The 16,461-nt window shown below is 41.9% G+C and overlaps 1 protein-coding gene across 1 annotated transcript in view; it reads left to right on the top strand.

Moving 5' to 3' along the window:
* Positions 1-10,832: 10,832 nt before the first annotated feature.
* LOC110161044 (RNA binding fox-1 homolog 3) overlaps positions 10,833-16,461 on the top strand; it is a 180,500-nt gene continuing 174,871 nt past the window's right edge. Inside the window, 1 exon segment of the mRNA XM_055152615.1 lies at positions 10,833-11,020. Coding sequence (XP_055008590.1) covers positions 10,833-11,020 — 188 coding nt within the window.

The following is a 16,461-nucleotide window of genomic DNA, read 5'->3' as shown; positions in this document are numbered from 1 at the left end:
CTTGTCTCCATGGTCGTACAAACTAAAAATAATGATAAAGAAGGCATAAAGTTTATTGTTTATGATCGTACAAAATAAACCATAATGAGATTGATTGATTGATGTACAAACTAATAGTAATGACAAAAAAGGCACAAAATGTATCGTTCATGATCAAAATAAAATGTTAAAGAAAAGCATGTACTTCGTTAATTACCATAGACTGTAAACCCAGCAACAACTAGCATGCTAACACGCACTTCCTCATTATACAGAATTCAATGCAGACGATGCACAGATGACATTATTTTTCCTCAAGAACAGATTATATAAAATGTCTGGACTGGAGTAAGACACGTTTTCCTCAAATACACATAAACTTGCGTTTGGTTTTCCGTACAACTTCTTCCGAGTTAATTCCAAACACTGTCGCGAACACTCCGAAGTCTCCCACATTACTAAAAAAAACTCTACGTGGTTCTATATCTTCCGTTTCTCGTGTGCTGTATGTGTTATTGCGGAGGAACAATTCCGAAGACGCGGACGACGGCGACGACGGGAGACGGGACCCGGAATCCACTTATCCGAGCTCACGTGACGGTCCGGAGCGCCGTGTAAAAACCCTTCTTCTATCTGTTTACTCTTATTGTTTCCTCCCGTCATAAAGTCCCGGTCCCGGCAGCTCCTCGCGCCTTTTCCCACTTTTCCTCTTATCGGCGGAGTTATGCGCGGAGCCTGCGTGATCCGTATCTTTAAATTTGATTGAGGGCATTTGCAGGGGGCTGTTATTGCATTTCACGTTTATTGTCTAGCAGCAGTTTTTTTTTGTTTTTTTTTCGTGCTTGTTTTTAATGTCGGGTTGGAGATTTCCGAGGTTGGAGCGGTGATCCTTCCTCATATCGCTCATTAGTTGGAATGCAGAGAGCCGTTTCTCTTTCTTCGGTTTCTCTCTCTCTCTTTTTCTCTCCTCCGTTCATTTGTTTATCCCCCTTTCACGCCCACCACCATAATTGCCTCTCTTACTTTCTCTCTCTTCTTTTTCCCCTTCTCTCTCTCACTTCCAGTTTCCTTCCTTTCGCCCCCCCCCCCCCCATTTCCTCTTCCCCTCTCCTTCATCCTCCCTCTCTCTATCCACATCTCTGTCCCTCTCTTTCTTCTAAAACCTTTCTCTCCACTTGACTCTTTTCTTCTCTCCCTTCCTCTCTCTTCTCCCTCCACTCCCAACCTCCCTTCTCTCTTTCTTTCTCTCCGTTCTTCTCCCCCCTCTCTCTTTCTCTCCCTGTTTCCTTCCTCCATCTCTCTTTCTCTCCCTTATCTATGTCATCCCTCTGTTTTCTCTCCCCTCTCTCCATCTCTCTCCCCTCCTTCTTGCTTCCTCTCTCTTTCTCTCTCTCCTCTCTGCCCCTAACCATTCTCACTCTCTTCTTCTCTCAATCTTTCTCCCCTCTCCTCCCCACTCTCTCTTTCCCTATCTATCCATCCTTTCTTCCGTCTCCCCCTCTCCAACATCTTGCCTGGCTCTCCCTATCTTTTTTCCCTCGCTCCCTCTCTTTCTCTCCCTTATCTATTTCCCCTCTTTGTTTTCCTTTCCTCTCTCCTTCATCCTCCCTCTCTCTATCCACTTCTCTGTCCCTCTTTTTCTATCAGCCTTTCTCTCCACCCCATGCTCTCTCTTTCTCTCCTTCCTTTAACTTACCTCCCTTTCACACCCACCACTGTAATTGCCTCTCTTACTTTCTCTCTCTCTTTCTCTCCCTTCTTCTCCCCCTCTCTCATTCTCCCATTCTCTCCATCTCTCTCTTTCACTCCTTTATCCATTTCCGTCCTTTGTTTTCTCTCCCCTCTCTTCATCCCTTCAACCTCCTTCTTGCTCCCTTTCTCTTTTTGTCTCTTCCTCTCTCTTTTCCCTCCACCCCAAACTTCTTTCTTTCTTTCTCCCTTCCTCTTCCCGACCTCTTCTTCTCTCACTCTTTCTCCCCTCTCTTCCCCTCTCTCTTTCTTTGTCTCATCCTCCCTGTTTCCTTCCTTTCACCCTCTCACTCCCTTCTCTCATTCTCTCCATCTCTCTATTTCTCTCCCTTATCTATTTCCCCCCCTCTTTCTTTCCTCTTCGTCTCTCCTTCATCCTCCCACTCTCTCTCTACCCACATCTCTGTCCCTCTCTTTCTTTCAACCTTTCTCTCCACTCTCTTTTCTTTCTCTCGCTTCCTCTCTCTTCTCCCTCCACCCCCAACCTTCCTACCCTCTCTCGCACTTCTTCTACCTTCTCCCCTTCCTTCCTTCCCTCCATCCTACCCCCTCTCCTCCCCTCTCTCTCTTTCTCTATTCCTCCTTCCTCCATCACCTTACCTCCCTCTCCCGATCTCTTCCTCAATCTTTTTTTTTTTCAAATACTTCTCTCTCTCACTCTCTTTCTCTCCCACGTTGCTCCCTCTCTTTCTCCCACACCCCGAACCTTCTCTCTCTTTTTCTCTCCCTCCTTTTATTTACCCCCCTTTCACGCCCACTACCATAATTGCCTCTCTTACTTTCTCTCTCTTCTTTTCTCTTTTCTCTCTCTTGCTTCCAGTTTCCTTCCTTTTGTTCTCTCACTCCCTTCTCTCATTCTCCCCATCTCTCTCTTTCTCTCCCTTATCTGTTTCCTCTTCCCCTGTTCTTCATCCTCTCTTTCTCTCTCTCTATCCACATCTCTGTCCGTCTCTTTCTTTCAACCTTTCTCTCCACTCCACTCTCTTTTCTTACTCTTGCTTCCTCCAACCTCAACCTTCATACCCTCTCTCTTTCTCTCCTACTTCATCCCTTCCCTCCATCCATCCTACCCCCTCTCCTCTCCACTCTCTCGTTCTCTATCCCTCCTTCCAACATCTTACCTCTCTCTCCCGATCTCTTCCTCAGCCTTTTATTTTATTATTTTTTTCAAATACTTGTCCCTCGCCTCTCGTCTTTCTCTCCCACGTCGCTCCCTCTCTTTCTCCCACACCCCTTACCTTCCCTCTCTTTTTCTTTCTCTCTTTCTCCTCCATCCCTCCATCCCTCCCTCTATCGTCTGTGTGCGAGCGATCCCGGTGCGCTATAGCGTAGTCCAGCCATTACCCAGTTTAACAATGTGCAGCAGGCAGAAAAGTCCATTATTTCGGTAGCTCATCATCTCAAGCATCCACTCGAAACAAAAGGCCTTCATTGTGGAGGACCATCTATCACTTAAAGTCAAGCGAAAGGAAAGAAATAAGACCAAAACACACACAAACGCCACGCGACTGCTGCCGGGATGGACGGAGAGAAGAAGAAGAGAGAGAGGAGACGGAGAAGGAAAGGACGTCGCAAAAAACAAAAGCAAAACACACGCAAAGAAACAAGACCAGGGATCGGCGTGGAAGTGCGGAGAGAAAGAATGAAATGAGGGAGAAAGAGAGAAAGAAGAGAGAGAAGAGAAAAGAAAAGAAAGAGAGGGAGACACAGAGAGAAAGAGAGAGAGAAGGACCAAAACACAAAGAAGCAAAAAAAGGAATTGCTGTGGAAATGGACAGAGAGGGAGAGATGAAGAAAGAGAGAGAGAGGGACAGATGGAGAGAAAGTGAGAGAGAGAGGGGGAGAGGACAAGACCAGGGATTGGAGTGGCGTGGAAATGGGGAGAGAGAAGAGAAAAGAAGGAGAGAGAGAGAAAAATAAGATCAAAACATTAAGAATCAAGAAACAGAATCGCTGTTGAAATGGACAGAGATGGGGGAGAGATGGAGAGAGATGGAGAGAGAGAGAGGGAGAGAGGACAAGGCCAGGGATCGGCGTGGAAATGGAGAGAGAGAAAGAATGAAACAATGAAGAGAGAGAAAAAGAGAGAGAGAAAAAAAAATAAGACCAAAACACAGGAAAAGAAACTGGTGTGGAAATGGACAGAGAGATGGAGAGAGTTGGAGAGAGAGAGAGAGAGAGAGGAAGAGAGGATAAGACCAGGGACTGGCGTGAAAATGGGGAGAGAGAAAGAATGAACTGAGGGAGAGAGAGAAAAAGACCAAAACAGAAATAATGAAGAAAAGGAATCACTTTGGAAATGGACAGAGAGGGAGAAATGGAGGAGAGATGGAGCGAGAGAGAGAGATGGAGAGAACAAGAACAGGGATTAGTGTGGAAATGGGGAGAGAGAGAGAGAGAGAGAGAGAGAGAGAGAGAGAGAGAAAATAAGACCAAAACACAAAGAATCAAGAAACGGATTTGCTGTGGAAATGGACAGAGATGGAGAAATGGCGGAGAGATGGAGAGAGAGCGAGAAAGAGAGAGAGAGATGAAAGAGAGGAAGAGACAAAAAAAAAAAAAAAAAAAGACCACAAAAGAAAGAATCACAAAAAGAGAGATAGATGAGAGACAGAGGAGAGATGGAGAGAGAGAGGGAGAGAGGACAAGACCGAGGATCGGCGTGGAAATGGGGAGAGAGAAAGAATGAAATGCAGGAAAGAGAAGAGAAAAGAAAGAGAGAGAGCGGGAGAGAATAAAAATAAGACCAAAACAGAAAGATTAAACAAAAGGGAAATGGAAACCGAGAAAGAGAAAGAGTGGAAGAAAAGAGAGAGAGAGACTCAGAGAGATGGAGAGAGTGATCTTGAGAGAGAAAGAGGACTATATAGGGGGACCGTCTCAAAAAATAACACCAAAACAAACAGACCAGACCAATAATTGCTGTGGAAATAGAAAAAGAGGAGGAGAGATATAGACAGAGAGAGATAAATAAGAGGAGGAAGAAGAGAGAGAGAGAGAAGGAGCAAAAGAAAGAAAGAGAGAGAGAGAGGACATCACTTTAACAGCAGCCAGATGAGGCGCAATGAGGAACAAGTCGTACCGCCTCCTATAGCGGGAATAAGTGGAGGAGTTTAGCAGCGAGGAGCCGGATCTTAATGGGATATTGTTGAACTAAAGTTGTTAAATTGGACAAAACTGGAGCTCGGAATCCTCGTGTAAAGAATATGTGGAAATCTAGAGCCGGAATTTGACAGCTGATATCATAATAGTTGCATAAATGTGTTTTCAGCTTGAACTTTTCTCGATTTTGCGCCCAAAATCTGTTACATAATTCTTCTGGTGTAAAGTTATATATTGGCAATGCTTGTGCGCTTCTAAACACTATTCAAATTCCGTCACCTTGGTTCAGTTTGGACGCTTTGTACCAGTTTTTTGTGATGTAAATAGGCCGAAAATATCACGCAGACATTAAACGTAAACTTGTAAAGTGGATCTGCTGTTGACAGTTTCACAACTCATTGCATTTGCTTTCGAAATCGCTTTCTACCGTGTTATAATGTTGTTTCCCTGTCAAAAACATGCCCTAAAGTGGTTTCATATGTCAGAACAAACGCAAACGCTGTGACAAATACAAATGCGACAACACAACAAAAGCCATAACAAACCAAAAAATACCACAACGGAAATGACCGCAGGACTCTATTTTCCAACGGACCGATCAAGCGGCAAGTGAAGAAGAAGAACTACTAATGATTTATTTACTTACTTTTACTTACCTTTCCAACTTCTCCGTTCCTTTACTTTTCACGTTGTAGTTCTTCTTCTTCACTTGCCGCTTGATGGGTCTGTCGGAAAATAGAGTCCCGTGGTCACTTTCGTTGTGGCTTTTTGATGTGTTGTGGCATTTTAATGTGTTGCGGCATTTGCGTTTGTATTGTGACGTTTGTATTTGTTGCGGCGTTTGCATTAAAATAGAATCCCGCGGTCATTTCCGTTGTGGCTTTTTATGGTGTGTTGTGGCTTTTTGTTGTGTTGTCGCATTTGTATTTGTTACAGCGTTTGCGTTTGTTGTGACCCCGTCTCGGCTTCCGTACTGATCACATTCTAAACATCATTCTGTTTATGTACATTTAACATGACGCTGGAATTGCTCAAACTGTACAAATAAAAGATACTTACCCAAGTACAGCGTTACAATAGTATTTATCATGAATGCAGTTTTTTTCACCCATAAATTGGCGTTTCTACCCTCAACGAGAACGCCTCCTGTTTTTACCTTACGTTCCCTAACTATCCGTCCATAGAAGATAGAAACATACTTTTTTTTTCCTTGTACAGCTGAGACTTACCGATTTCCGACCATATTTCCGTCATTATCCTACATCGCGTGCCCGCTGCATGAAGACCTAGGGAAACGAGTGTCCAATAGGAACTTTTTTCCACTAAACCCATGCTCTGGAATTGCTCAAAGTGTACAAATAAATGATACTTACCTAAGTACAGCGTTACACTAGTATTTGTCATGAATGAAGTTTTTTTCATGTCCAAATAATTGCACTTACAGCAGTAGACCTATTACTGTGTTGAAAATACTGAAGGAAGTAGGCAGTACAATATTATTTATGTATTTATTATTATTATTATTATTATTATTATTATTATTATTATTATTATTATATTTATTCATAATGTATTCATTTTTATTAATTTTATTTATTTTTCTGAAGAGAACATGAGGTAAAAACGGGAGGCATTCCAGTTAAAGGAAGAAACGCCCATTTACGTTCCGCAGAATGGCGATATTGGATTGTGCTGTTATAGCGCTCTGAAGGTGGTGTGACTTAAAGCAGAGAGCAAAGGGTGAAGAGTGTCAAAAACAAAAGTTAATATGTTGTTTTTGGTGAATATAGCGTTTTCGAAACAATAAAACGTAACACGGCGATGTAAATATGTTATGTGTTGGCAGTTATACCCCATAGAAGTAAAATACCGTCTCTTTAATATTAATAGCGAGCAAATATTGACAGTGATGACAGGTGACGTTTCTTGCTCGAGGACACAACAGAAGTACACATTTGGAAGCAGAGATTAAACAACTTTAATTTGTCTTTATAAACTGATATAAAAACAAATCAAAGTGGTTTAATGCGATCGCTCTTCCAAACGTCGCCATTACCAAATATGAATTCTGATATTTTCATTTCCTCTTTTATGTGCAGTATGTCCGATTTTTTACTACCCCAACATTTGTTAAAAAATGTCAAATCTGACTCGGTAATATTTTGGTTTCATGGTTGTAACACGAGTCACGCTGCGTAAAATCAACATCCCCGGAAAAGAAAAGTGTTCGGTGGTTTATGCGGGCCTCGGAGTACAGCCGTGTCTTAATTAAACCCCAAACAGCTCTTGTAATTCTCAAAGTGATGCTGTAAAATAAAAAAGAATTGTCCCAAAAACTCGTATCGTTCCGGCTGTAACCAATACTCGTAAACTGTGTGATTGGGAAACAAAGATCGGAGCTTGTAAAACGTCTCTGTCTCTCTGCATCTGCTCATTTAAAGGTGCACTGTGGAACTTTTCCGGTGGAGAGTCCATCACCTGCTTGTTTCTGTGGAGATGCCATTGCTCTGCTTATGTTCTAAATTAAACAGCTCTGCCTTACATTTAAACAGTTACAGGTGGTTTTATAGCTCAAAAATACATCAAAAAACAGACATTCTGACTGTGAGCGGGTTACCTCTCCACAGACCTGACCTGTAACTTGGTCTGGTTTGGTCTCCATGACGATAGAAAGTTTTAATACCATACTGTGAAACATTCCAGACAAAGCAAAAACATCTTCATGAAGAAAAGCATTTGACTCACCTTCCTCTAGAAAACTTACACAATGCGCCTTTACCCAAACCTCTCCACAGATCTGACCTGTAACTTGGTCTGGTCTCCATGAAGATAGAAAGATGTAACCCTTCTAGACCAACAGTATCGTATACGATAAGTGGGAATATGTTTTATATAACTGTACATAACTTTCTAACCATAAAAGATAGAAACATACTTTTTTTTCCCTTGTAAAGCTGAGACTTACAAGTTTCCAAGCATATTTCCCACATTATCCTACGACACACGCCTGCTTCGTGATGACGTAGGAAAACAACTTTACGCTCGATCCATTTTGATTGAGTCAAACTTTGCCAAAGAGTGTCGAGAGTCAAACTGGTCGACTGCCCTGAGCGTCTGTGTTCGTAATAACTGAAAAAGCCGCTCTAAGTGCAGCTATTTCTCAAATAAATGGCAAATTACACATCTTGGTCTGGTCTGAGTAACGGAACATCCCCCTGTTTATTTAGCTCAAAATGTACAACTCCAAATGTAATAAACACCATGGGAATGCAGAAAGTGATGTGTCTTGGTGCCCTGGACCTGACAGGAACTGTTTCCATGACTGGCACCAGGAAAGTCATGGGGCCATTCCGCTTTTTTGTTTGTTTTGAGGCAATAAGGGTATCTTTATTTTACTTACAGAATTGATATTTTGCACTTTTGTAGCTAAGACCCTAAATCAAGCATTTTTTATGTCCATAAAGTTGTTGAGTGCCAGTTTTATTTTGCGTTTTTTGGGGGCTTGTTTTGGTCCTTTTTCTGGTCCTTGAGCTTTTATTACAGCCACATGACACAACTACAGCAGCAGATTGTGAAATAACAGGTTGTACTGAAAAAAAGGATGTATAACACTTCATTAGGGGGTAAAAGGGGGAGTTTTATTAGCAAAATTAATAAATAAATCCAGGCGAGGATGGATGTACTAAAATTGCCCTTAGGTCTGGAAGGGTTAAAGCCATACAAACATTTGACGGACCCTCCGCTACAAAAGTTACACAACGTGCCTTTAACCGAACCGTCACACAAATCAAAGACTCTAATCAAAATTTGATCCGTTAATTGATCTTTCCTCTTTGCTACGGCGATCCCCGCAGACTCCGACCCCTTCGCCCCGTCCCGCCCCTCCTCCTCCACCCCTCTTCCACATAAACTCTGTTCATTAGCACTGATCAAACACGGCGCTGATGCTAGCCGAGAGCGCCATGATGGCTGTTTCCGCACGGTTCTCTTTGGGTTGCAGGACAGGTCTCCCTCGGCGGATGTCGGCAGCACATTTGGGACCGCTCGGCTCTTTGAAACCGCTTAGACCAGTCAAACAATGCGCTCCAACTTTTACCTACAACTCTTTAACTCCTCAAAGCAACCCCGCGGAGATGTCTTCACCCTTTTGAATAATACGCTTGATGTGCCGGAAGGGAGGGCTTTTATCTTGGGAGCGGTTCTTAAAGGCGCTGTACCTAAATTTAACTTTAAAACTCGAAAAACACAGCTAGTTGGTGTTAAATGGTTCGCAGGGGTCCAAAGTTGTTCCTCGCTCACCTTATGCATTCACAGCATCGCAATCATCCATCACCATGAGTTTATAAGAGCTTTCCATAACTTTCAGAGACCAGTGTGGACTTTTTCCATCTTTTCTGTCTTTTCCAAGCAACAACAACTAGTATGCAAATGAGCACTTCCTAAATATTGACAATAAAGCTCTTTATGGCTACGTTCAGACTGTAGGGCTTAATGCTCGATTCGGATTTGTTTGTAAAATCAGTTTTTTTGCGCGGTCGTTCACATTTCCAGCTAAATGCGACTTGTACGTGATCTCCAGTGTGAACTTTAAACTCCCCAAAAGTGTCCCGCATGTGCGTCGGACGACACGACGACATCACACACAGCGAGCGTGCTCAGTGTTTACGGAAGCCGCTTAAACGTTGAGCTTGTCTCCCAGAATATGATCCACTACTTCGTAAAATGGACAGGGTACACGTCCACGGCCGCTTCGTTTGTTTGAGTCTTTAGCCTCTTGGTATTTGGCTCTCAGGCTCTTTATTTTTCCTTGACATTGGAACCAGGACCGCCTGTAGCCGCACTCAGCCATTTCTTTGGGAATCATTTAAAAAACGCCCAGTTTGGACCAAATACAGCGATCCCCCCCAAATATGAATGAACTCACTAACCTCACTTTCCCTCCGTTGACAAAACTCTGAGCCTGATGTGTAGGTGGATGAATGTGACCTGGCCGTTCAGACTGAACTCGCATGTCAAAAGATCGGATATGTATCAGTTTTAGGAGCACATATCCAAGTGATCTGGGTTGGGTTTGAAAAAACTGGATCTGTGTCATTCAGACTGTCATTAAAAGATCAGATACAGGTCGGATAGGGGCGAAAAAATTGGATTTGGGATTCAGGCTGCAGTCTGAATGTACAGTAGACATATTTTGACCTCAAGAGATGCTTATACAAAATATCTCTATCTCAGGTTTTGCTCAAATACATGGAAAAAAAATTAAGCACAGGCTCTTTAAACCTGTGTTCTCCATTGATTACTTGGTTGTATTTTCTTAGTTCTGATGTTGAGATATAATATACGTGAAATCACTAATTAAGGCATGAGTTACTTGATTTAAAATGGCATAAGTAACAGTTGTAAGAAGAACCAGTATTTTGTTGAAATATTGATTTCTTTTGCTCAGAAAAAGTTGAATTGCTGCAGTAGATTACCGTACCACAAACATTTTTTAATATTTTGTTGCTTTTCTGGTGTGAAGCTTTAATTTTGAGCTGCAATTATATGTGAATTATATGTTATTGCTTCCAAAGTTTGTACAGTTATTCTCCTGTAACTTCTGAGATCGCATTTGTTTTTCACAGGTTTTGCTATGTGGTTTTAAAAATCATAATATCGGTTTTGGTAAATGTTGGACAAATATTAGATGTCGATAGTTTACAGTTTTTGATTGAAAAGTTGTTATATTGCAGATTTGTTATGGTTTGTGAAAAGTGAAAAGTCAATTTATGATTTCATTGTAGTTTAATTTTGTTTAAGGGCTTTGTGATATGGATTTTAAAATTGTTTTGGCAAATATCGGTTGTCGGACACATCAGAAAGACAAATTTTTGATATCGTATTGACTCAAAAACTCCATATCAACCCGTCCTTAGTAATTTTTTTCCAGTTTCGATCTAACCTTTCGTGTTTCTCTTTTGTCTCCTCAGGGTAACCAAGAGGCCACCAACCCTCCGGAAGCCATGGCCCAGCCGTACACCCCCGCCCAGTACCCCCCTCCCCCACAGAACGGCATCCCCGCCGAGTTCGCCGCGCCACACCCACTGCCCACGCAGGACTACACGGGCCAGAGCCGCGTGCCCGAACACGCCATGACGCTGTACACGCCCGCGCAGACACACAGCGAGGCGCCCCCTACAGACACGCCCACGCCCAACACCACGAGCGCACCGGTCAGTGTCCTCCACCACCTCAGCACCTCATGCTGTCAGCAGCACATGCTCCAAGTACGAACGCATGATTACTCCTCCATATCCTCCATAAGTCACCACAGAGCCACATTTTGAAGTTACGCTTGAAGATTTGTGTTTATCTGAGGCCGTGTTCACACCTGACCTGGTTTAGTCCTGGTTTAGTCCTGGTTTATTTTTAAGTTAAGTCCTGATGTAGACTTGGCTTGGACCTATTGAGTCTTGGTTTAGTCCTGGTTTAGTCCTGGTTTAGACCTCTTTTTTTCTAAGTTTAGCCTTGATGTAGATTTGGCTTGGACCTGTTCAATCCTAGTTTAGTCTTGGTTTAGTCCTGTTAAGTCCTGGTTTAGTCCTGGTTTAGACCTCTTTTTTTCTAAGTTTAGCCTTGATGTAGATTTGGCTTGGACCTGTTCAATCCTAGTTTAGTCTTGGTTTAGTCCTGTTAAGTCCTGGTTTAGTCCTGGTTTGTTTTAAGTTCAGCCTTGATGTAGATGTGGCTTGGACCTGCTCCATTCTGGTTTAGTCCTGGTTTAGTCCTGATTTGTTTTAAGTTTATCCTTGATGTAGACGTGGCTTGGACCTGTTCAATCCTGGTTTAGTCCTGATTTGTTTTAAATTTAGACTTCATGTTGATTTGTCTTGGACCTGTTCAGTCTTGGTTTAGTTCTGGCTTAGTCCTGATTTGTTTAAAGTTAAGTCTTGGTGTAGATTTGGCTTGGGCCTGTTCCGTCCTGGTTTAGTCCTGGTTTACTTTTAAGTTAAGTCCTGATGTAGATGTTGCTTGGACCAGTTCAATCCTGGTTTAGTCCTGGTTTAGTCCTGGTTTAGTCCTGTTTAGTCCTGGTCCAGTACTGGGTTTAGTTCAAATGTTGATGTGGTGTTTGTGCAAGTGTGAACACAGTCTAAGATCATATGAACCTCTCCTGCATATTGAAAGGTCTTCTGCTACTTTAAAGTTTGTACATCTTACAGCAGCTCATAATGAAAAACTGCATGGCCAACAGCGGTTTGCTCTTTTGCTTCACAAAAATGTGTCCTTAATTTCTGTACAGAGAATGCATGTTCTCTGTCCTTAAGCAACTGTGTGTGTGTGTGTGTGTGTGTGTGTGTGTGTGTGTGTGTGTGTGTGTGTAAGCAGTCGAATAGTACGGTACATCCCATATCATTCTTTCCATAGTAGACTACCAATGTACATTTAATGGTCTTTTTTGGTGGTTTATAAGTTATGTTAAAGATTCCACATTACACTTTTTTCTGATCTGTTATAATGTTGTTTCCTCATCAAACAGATCTGGAGTTGTGTTTTGTTTCATCAACACATGCTTAGCACACAAACCCTGCATATTTAGTCTTTTAGTGTAGCTTTGAAGACCAGTGGTTCCCAAACTTTTTTTTTTTTCTGGAGACCCACATTTTCCCATATATTTCACAAACCTTCACGACCCAAGTCAATAGACATTATTCATAAATCACAAAATAAAGATGGATTTGAACATTAATGAGGATATTTTATAGCAAGGCTGGCGCCACCTAGTGCCTCCGCTCAATTTCATTTCTCTCCAGCGACTAGGTCAGGAATCGGAATACACTAGACGGTTTGCAAAAACATCAGAAGACCTGTGACGCCATGAAGTCAAAACTCAAGTGTCTGTCTGGGTCCCTTTTGTGGTACAGCACAACAGTAAACAAAGCGGTCGAGATGGATGTAGACGAATACAGACATTCTGTGTTGGGAACGATTACTGAGATTGAGGATTTAAAGCCAGAACAAAGAGAATGTTTGCTGAATTTTATCAAGGGGAAAGACGTTATTGCCCTTCTTCCTATGAGATTTGGCGCATTACATACATCACGACCAAATAGCAGCGATTGGTTAAATTAAAAAAGTACCCACCTACCGTCGAACAGGCAAATGAATCCTAATGCTGCAAGGCCAGACGGTTTCCATGAAGTGAAACCGGCTGAAGAATCAAGCCAGATATTTTATTGTTGACTGAGTGATTGTGTCTCTGTACAATTAGTATTACTCAAGTTTTAAACTATAAAAAAACAGTCTTTGAAGCAGCAATAAAAGGATCCATAAGTCACCTATTTGGACATTAAACCATTTCTTTTTCTTTTCAACATTCATTTGAACCGGCAATACTGGAATAAATTGGTCAATAAAGTAATTACAGATTAGAAATTATACAAAACATATCTTTACATTTTAATCAACATGGATACAAGCGACCCAAAAAAATCTGTAGCGAAGAAAATATCTAGTTTTTAAAAGGCTTGTTGGTCTGATTGTGAAGAGACAAAACATTTTAAAACCTCCTCATTTGAAGATAGCAGTGACTGTACATTGGGATATCATGGATCATAATCATAACATTTGTTGACTGAATCCTCTTTGTGTAATACGTCTGCTCTTTTTGTCTGGGCCTTTTGTTTTGCAGCCTTCATTCAGTGGTGCTGTTGGTGGAATTGTTCTTTAATCAGTACAGCTTTAAATTACTTATTGCTACTTATCTTAGATGATGTCTTTTTTTGTCTTAGTCACTCATAGTTTGTAGGTTGAAACGTTCCATCACAGAGCAGATGTGTTGCTATGTAGCGATCTATTTTGGAGTGTGCGTGTGAAAAAGTGCGTGTAAACCTGCTCTGTTTTATTCATGTGCTGGGGGGAGGGGGTCTGACAGACTACAGACATGAATGATTTAGTCTGTCTGAAAGCGGGACACGCCCCCCTCTACCCCCAACGCTGATTTACTCAAGCTAAATGAAAAATGCACTTTGAGGGACCCCGATTCAAACTGCCAACTCCAGTTATGAAACGCATTTGACCCATTTTAGATAGAAATGTACAGTTGTCAGAGTTTGAGATGGTCAGATGGAGCAGAGGATATCATTTTATTTTGGAATTTGTGTGAGTTGACTTGCTTGCTCAGTTTGGTGATATGTTTTACACAAGTGAGTAATTATGATGATGCAGGGGAGAGGGTCACATGGAGAAGTTCAGATGGAGTAGAGGATGTAGAGGAGAAGAGACGAGGGGGTCAGATGGAGCAGAGGAGAGGGTCAGACAGGGCTGAGGAAGCAGACAAGAAAAACAGGAGGGTCTGATGGAGCAGTGAAGGTCAGATGGAGCAGAGTAGAGGGTCAGATCGGAGGAGAGGAGATGGTTCAGATGGAGCAGAGGAGAGAAGCTCAGATGGAGCAGAAGAGAGGATCAGATAGAGCATAGGATGAAAAGAATGTGGTCATATGGAGCAGAGGAGAAGGTCAGATGGAGAGGGTTAGATGGAGCAGAGGATGAAAAGAAGATGGTCAGATGGACAAGATGATGCAGAGGAGAAGGTCAGATGGAGCAGAGGATGAAAAGGAAAGGCTCAGATGGAGCAGAGGATGAAAAGGAGATGGTCAGATGGAGCAGAGGAGAGGGTCAGATGGAGCAGAGAAGGTCAGATAAAGCAGAGGATGAAAAGAAGGTGGTCATATGAAGCAGAGGAGGTCAAATGGAGCAAAGTAGAAGGTTGGATGGAGCAGAGGATGAAAAGGAGATAGTCGTATGGAGCAGAGAAGAGGGTCCTTTGGGATAGAGGATGCAAAGGAGATGGTCATATGGATCAGAGGAGAGGGTCAGATGGAGCAGAGGATGAAAAGGAGAGGGTCAGACGGAGCAGAGGAGAAGGTCAGAGGGAGCAGATGAGGCAGAGGAGAGTGTTAGACAAAGTGGAAGTCCCACAGCTCACACCTTCTTTAATCTGCCTACCAATGACCAACTTGTGAAATGGAATTAAACAGCCGAGATTGTCTGTTTCTATATATACTCTTGACCTGGGATTTACCTTACAAAAAGATGGATGAAAAGCTGGAAGTAGGTGTGTGGACGTGGCGAGGTGGAGGCAGATGAAAAAGCAGCGGCGCTTATATCTATGCATTAGCGAGAACACACCTGCAGGGGGGGTCACGCCGAGGCCACGTCCCCCCAGGAGAGATGTAGGTCAGCCATAAAGAACCTCTTAATAACTCCACTTTCACTGCCAACAATTACACCGGAACAGGAGGAGCGAAGGGGGGAGGGGGGGTGGGGGAGACAGGAGGGAGCGAGAGAGGGATGGAGCTTTGACGTTGATACAATCTGAGCTTTATGCATCATTTTCACATATACTGTCTCTCATTTACACTAGTTTGGTCTACTCTGCAAAAAAGAATATCTGCATTAGGGCTGCAAGTTTAAAAGTGCTGTACCTGATTTTTACCGTCTTAAAAAAGTGAAAACACAGAACTTCATTTTAAGTAGTTTGCAGAGGTCCAAAGTTATTCCTGGCTTACCTTATGCATTTTGAGCATCCCAGTTGTTCACCGCAATGAGTTTGGAAGCACAACAATGAGTACAGCTCATATACATGGGAAGAAAGCTGGTAGGGCTTTTAATAAAATCATAATTGCAACTGTAGTGGTCACAAAAGGCAAAAAGCAAAGATTGTATAGTAGGTATTTTAACAGTAATTATTATTCAAAGTTCAGTTCAGTTCTTCTTTATTCCAGACTCATGGTGCAAGGACAGTGACATTACAAAACAATAAACATTTATGTTTTTAAAAGACAACCATACCAGTGTCTCCACATATTGGACTGATATCTTATTGCACTGAATCTCAAATTTGCGACATTATTATTTTATTGTCCGATTTGTTAAGTCTGCAAATAAAACTGTACATTAAAATTCTTAGTGTAAAATGATCACTCGTGCAGAAACAAAGTTCTGAAAAATAACCCTGTAGTTTAAACCTCCACAAACATAAAATGCTTAGGCTTCCTGTATTAGCAGTTTATATTTCACTCTTATCTTAAAATCTAAAGCTTGTGTGTTTAAAATGTAGATTGTATAATGAATATTGATTACTAGTTGGACAAAAGATAATCAAATTTGTTCATCTTGAATGTAGTTTCTTGGTAGTTCTCAAACACAGATGCTTTATACTGCCCTACAAAGGCAAAAGACCTTAACTCTCCAGAGTGTCAAACTGAGAAAAATGACTTCAAAATTTCTGTTTTATCCAGACAAAAGTATAATAGGTAGGGCTCCCAAAATCTGACAACTGCTTGCTATAAAGAAGAAATATTTGTATGTGAAAAAATATTAAGACCAAAATTAAGTTTTGACCCTTATCTGTCAGTTCATGAGCCAAAAATAATGAGTCATGCAAAGGTAAAGGCAGAAAATGACATGATCATTATTTGCTTGACTTTCCCCAGACTTCCATCAATTATAAGAACACTTCACCAAGTTCTAGTCATCATGGTGTTTGTTTGAAATGATATAGAAGAGCTTTGGATTTCCTGTTTAGTTCTGAACAGGATCGTGCGGCAACACTTACACAGTTAAACAGTTTGACACACAAGTGACTTT

The sequence above is a fragment of the Boleophthalmus pectinirostris genome, unplaced genomic scaffold (assembly GCF_026225935.1).
Source record: "Boleophthalmus pectinirostris isolate CB_2022bp ecotype Guang Dong unplaced genomic scaffold, ASM2622593v1 HiC_scaffold_17, whole genome shotgun sequence".
NCBI classification, from domain to species: Eukaryota; Metazoa; Chordata; class Actinopteri; order Gobiiformes; family Gobiidae; genus Boleophthalmus; species Boleophthalmus pectinirostris.
This window is presented reverse-complemented; position numbering and strand designations above follow the sequence as displayed.